Source organism: Furipterus horrens, unplaced genomic scaffold, assembly GCF_987537825.1.
Source record: "Furipterus horrens unplaced genomic scaffold, mFurHor1.1.pri manual_scaffold_11, whole genome shotgun sequence".
NCBI classification, from domain to species: domain Eukaryota; kingdom Metazoa; phylum Chordata; class Mammalia; order Chiroptera; family Furipteridae; genus Furipterus; species Furipterus horrens.
This window is the reverse complement of record NW_028327181.1, coordinates 81,489,354-81,494,303: the sequence shown is the minus strand read 5'-3', so window position 1 is coordinate 81,494,303 and position 4,950 is coordinate 81,489,354. Positions and strand designations below refer to the sequence as shown.

Here is a 4,950-nt window from a genome sequence, read left to right as displayed (position 1 = left end):
GGGGCACCAGGGCCTTAGGATGGGGAAGTTTCCTCCCCAAATCTTGAAGAGACCAGCACTTCTCTTCCCACTGGGTTCCATCCAGCCACTGGAAAATCTACACCCCACACCCCCCATTCACAGGCTTTCACCATTCTTTCCAGGAGAGGCACTCACAATTTGTTTGTAACTTAACTCTTTCCTGCAGCCCTTGTGGGGTTCCTTTTGAATCAAATCCTGCAACAAATGGAGCCTAAGCCTGGTGACACCTTACCCGCCTACTTCCTTGATAGTTGAGAGAATCTTATGTTGGGACTTCACACAGATCATCATTTGTGAAAAAGCTAGTTTTAAACATATAATGCTGGCCATCAGCACAAACGATGGGGGGAAAGGTTATATATTTTGGGAAAGGGGGACTGCTGAAATCCTCAGACTTCATACAATTCCAAACAAAGCCCCACATACGACTTCAATTACCACCAAACATTTCCAGATCCCTTCCCCCAACATAAACTAACACACGCAAACACTTGGAAGTAGGGGTTCTAACTTACTTTCTCCCTTGTCCCAAAGACTGCCAACAAAGGGTGGTGAGGCACAATTTTCCCCATTCACCATTTAGCTAAAAAAGAAAGGTCTGGAGCGGGGAAATCTCTTCTCTACCCCATCCCCAAAGGAACAATTGGGGGGAGAGTGAAGGAGGAGGTGTGGTTTGGTTAACTAATAAAATGTTACAACCCTGTTAAATACAATTAAAGGGCTAGATCTCTAGAAGATAATTAAATTCACTTTATTATTATGATTATTGGCTTTTAATTTGCACTATTATCAAGAAACAGGAAATGGTGAAAAATTGAGTTCTGTGGCATATTTATCCCATCCACCCCCTTGGTCCTCAAATCAATTCTTTGGAATTAAAATTCTAAAATATTCCAAATAGTTGAGGGAGATGATGTGTATTGGAAACTGCAATTCTCATACCAGTGTCAAAGATACTTTAAGAAAAAGTCTTGACTTTTATTTGTGGGGGGTAGGGGGAAGATAAGAAACATCTGTTATAAACATTCTATCAATCTTGTGATATAGAATGTCATGTAAACACTCAACCCCACCCCCACAGTCACAAAGAGCCTGCGCAAAGCCTTCTTCCAAAGCAAAGATACCCACCTTTCCCCACCCCCCCTTTCTGGACAAGTTTGAAAATAAACCAGTCTTTTGTCAAAGGAAAACTAAAAATCCCACCAACCCATTTGTCCCCTCCCTCCAACCCAACCCATTTTTTTATTGCTTTTTGAAAAAAATAGCCCTAAACAACAACAAAAACCCACTCCTAACACACAAACCACCCCACAAACTGCTACCCTGAATGCCAGAGAAGATACTCCGTTGAGGGAGTGGGATTGGGGTGCGGTCTGGGAGTGGAGAAATTAGGGAAAGGATGCAAGAGCATCACCAAACCCCAACATTTGCAAGCTAATAATACTCCCCCTAAAAATGTAACGGGTAAGGATCGGCACTCAAGGTAGTGTGGGTAGGCGGAAAAGGGGTTAGTCTCAAAACACTCTTCACAAAGCACTTTCGTCCCACTCCAAGCGCTTGGGGCAGCAAGTTAAAAAGAATAAAAGCTAAGGAGAAAGGTCTTCCTGCCTGAGGGGAGTGGGCCAGCGGGGTGGAGGCCATTCCACACTGGCTCTATGGCCTCTCCTCACCACCCCTCCCGTTGGTTTAGTTCCGCTCACCCCCCACCCCAGGTCTTCACCTCCGTTGGGAAGGTTCTAGCAAAGATCAAGTGAAAGAGACAAGACAAGTGTAGAGAGAAAGGGGAGAAGGGAAATAAAACAAGAAGAATCGAAGTCTTGTTCAAAAATATTCACCAGCTTCCCCAGGTCCAGCGTCAGAGAGAAGACTCACCAATTTGGCCTTAGAAGTTAAATGTAACAAACCAGCCAACACCTCTTCCAGCAGGTTCAGCCCTGCCAAATCACCAAAAACTCCTAATCGAAGTGGGGGTTGGTGTTTGAAAGGGCGCTGAAGAAAGGCCAGAACCCCCTCAACTCACCCTCCTCCGGTCCTCAGCCCTGGCGCCCGTCGCTGTTTTTTTCTTTTTTTTCAAATAGAAAATATATAATTAAATTTACAAAGACTATTTACAGTTTTAATTACCAACCCGGTGGGGGTGTTGGGCAGAGTTATCTTTAAAAAGCGACCTAAAAAAGAAATGGTTTCGATTGTTCTTTATTTAAAAAAATAAAATAAGGAGTCTGTAGGAGCCCCCCACCCCCACCCGGGGCGGAGGAAAGCGCCGAGTGGCCCCGGCCTGGGGACACCCGCTCACACGGTGGTCTCGCCGTGCCGGCTGTTGGTGAGACGCGTGTAGAACTTCCTCCACGAGTGCAGCGTCTTGCCGGACCAGATCCAGAAGCCCGACGTAATGCCCACGATGAGCGTCATGAGGTATTTGATCATGTAGACGGTGAAGTCGGGGGACATGCGCGGCGTGTAGTGAGCTGGGCACGGGATGGCCAGGCTCTTGCAGTGCTGGCTCACCCACGAGCGCTCCCAGTGCTCTCGGAAGGCCTGCTCGTAGAAGTAGCAGGCGATGACGATGGTGGCGGGCACCGTGTACAGCACGGAGAAGACGCCGATGCGCACCATGAGCCGCTCCAGCTTCTCGGTCTTGGTGCCGTCGTGCTTCATGATGGTACGGATGCGGAAGAGCGACACGAAACCCGCCAGGAGGAAGGACGTGCCAATGAACAGGTACACGAAGAGCGGCGCCAGCACAAAGCCCCGCAGCGGGTCCAGGCTATTGAGGCCCACAAAGCACACGCCGCTCAGCAGGTCGCCGTCAATCTGGCCCATGGCCAGGATAGTGATTGTCTTGACCGCCGGCACGGCCCATGCCGCCAGGTGAAAGTACTGCGAGTTGGCCTCGATGGCCTCGTGGCCCCACTTCATGCCGGCCGCCAGGAACCAGGTGAGCGACAGGATGACCCACCAGATGGAACTGGCCATGCTGAAGAAGTAGAGCATCATGAAGAGGATGGTGCAGCCCTCCTTCTTGGTGCCCTGAACCACCGTGCGGTAGCCGTCCTCAGAGAAGCGCTCGTTGCACACCACACGCTCCTGGAGCACGAAGCCCGCGATATAAGCAACTGACACCATAGTGTAGCAGCCGGACAGAAAGATGATGGGCCGCTCGGGGTAGCGGAAGCGCTGCATGTCCACCAGGTAGGTAGTAACAGTGAAGAAAGTAGAGGCGCAGCACAGCACCGACCAGGTGAGAATCCAGAGGCGCGCGAAACGCGTCTCCTCCTGCGAGAAGAACATGGAGCCGTCGGGCCGCGCCGGCTCGCAGGGCGCCGCACAATCGCGCTCGCCCAGGAACTTGTAACTGAGATAGGACGGCACCTTGAGCACGCGCGGACAGTGAAACGGGTGTTCCAGCGTGGCGTAGCGCGGGGGCGAGCCTCCGCCGCCCGGGCCGCCTGGGGTACCCCCAGCCCCGGGCTGCAGGCCGGGTGGCGGCGCAGTGGTGAGTAGCGCGGGCGCACCGTCCTCCGAGTGGTTCTGGCCCACGCAGATCTGCTCCGCGCCGTGACGCGGGAAGTGCTCGCAGCGCAGACGTTCGGGCCACTGGAAACCGAACTTGTTCATGAGTGCCTCGCAGCCCTGACGTGCGCGCTCACAAATGGAGCGGCATGGCGGGATGGCCTGCTCCAGCACAGTGCACACGGGTGCGTACATGGAGCACAGGAAGAAGCGCAGTTCGGGCGAGCACTGAACTTTCACCAACGGGTAAAACTGATGCACTTCCAGGCCCGCGTCCTCCTGGTTCGTATGGCCCAGAAGGTTGGGCATAATGGTCTGGTTGTAGGCTATGTCCGTGCACAGCGGGATGGAGATGGGCTGGCAGAAGCCGTGGTCCGGAATGGAGATACCCTTCTCTCCGTGGAACTGGGCCGGCCCCGCGGCGGGCAGCAGCAGCAGCGGCAGCAGCAGGCGGGGCAGGGCGCTGCGGGGCCGCATGCTGGCCGCCGCCCCCCACCCGGCTCCGGGGCGGCCCCCCGCCCCCGCCCCCAGTCCGGAGACCGCGCGCCTTCCCCGCCGCCGCCTCACCGCGGCTACCGCCACCCGAGCCTCTTTGCAAACTTTGCTCGCGGCCGCAGAGTTGGGGAGGCCGGGCGGCGGAGGGGGCGGCGCGCCTGCCCGCTAGCTCGCCTCAATCCGACTGAGCAGCCGGAGACACCGAGCGCTGCTTGCTCTCTCTCTTCTTCCTCCTCCTCTCGCCTCTCCCCTCCCTTCTCCGCCCAGCGACTCCTTTGTGCCTTCCTCCAGCCCTCACCTCGGCCTCTCCGATCCCAATTAGTCCGTTTCAAGGGGGCCCCCACCGGCGGCCCCGCCCTCTCCTCAGCCCCCCAAAAAAGGGAACCTTGAAACCGCCCCGTCGAGCTCTAAGCACCATCCCAAAATGTGCTCTCGACCAATCAGATTTAAACCCAAGGACCAGCCCCGAGGGCTGGATTGGTCGACCACAATATAATGAGATCAGAAACCAGATGCCAACAAAACTTTCCCCCCCTCCTTTTGCTTTTTAAAGAGACACGCTGTTATAATGTTAAGGGCTGTTTGACGAGTCGCGGAGACGAAATCCGTAGACACTCATTCCCCAGCACTGCTGCGGACCCAAGCTACTCAAGCCTGGGTCACTTTTCTTCTGGGGGCCAAGGCGCTCTCCAGGGTAGGGCCTCTTTAAATCCTTGCCTCCTCCCCTGCTCCTCGAACCCCACCTATTCCAGTCCAATTTTTCACATCAAGTGAAAAAACTCAAGTTAAAAAAAGTTTTTTTAAAGAGAGACTTAAAAAGCTAACAGGTAACAAAGACTTTTAGTTCAGCCCCTTCTCATGGAGTCCAGACAAGAGTTTTACTTCACCCTATATGTAGAACCCTAGGAGTTTGCCTCGCAC

General features: G+C 53.8%; 1 protein-coding gene across 1 annotated transcript; it reads right to left on the bottom strand.

The window, feature by feature from the left end:
* Window positions 1-2,201: 2,201 nt before the first annotated feature.
* On the bottom strand, window positions 2,202-4,012 carry FZD2 (frizzled class receptor 2). The gene has a single exon (XM_090290743.1). It carries the CDS (start codon window positions 4,009-4,011, stop codon window positions 2,314-2,316), a length of 1,698 nt encoding a protein of 565 aa, XP_090146869.1. The 5' UTR covers window position 4,012; the 3' UTR covers window positions 2,202-2,313.
* Between the last annotated feature and the right edge of the window lie 938 nt (window positions 4,013-4,950).

Bases quoted from the DNA above. Each gene is read 5' to 3' on its own strand.
- FZD2 (XM_090290743.1), bottom strand. From the start codon at position 4,011: ATGCGGCCCCGCAGCGCCCTGCCCCGCCTGCTGCTGCCGCTGCTGCTG.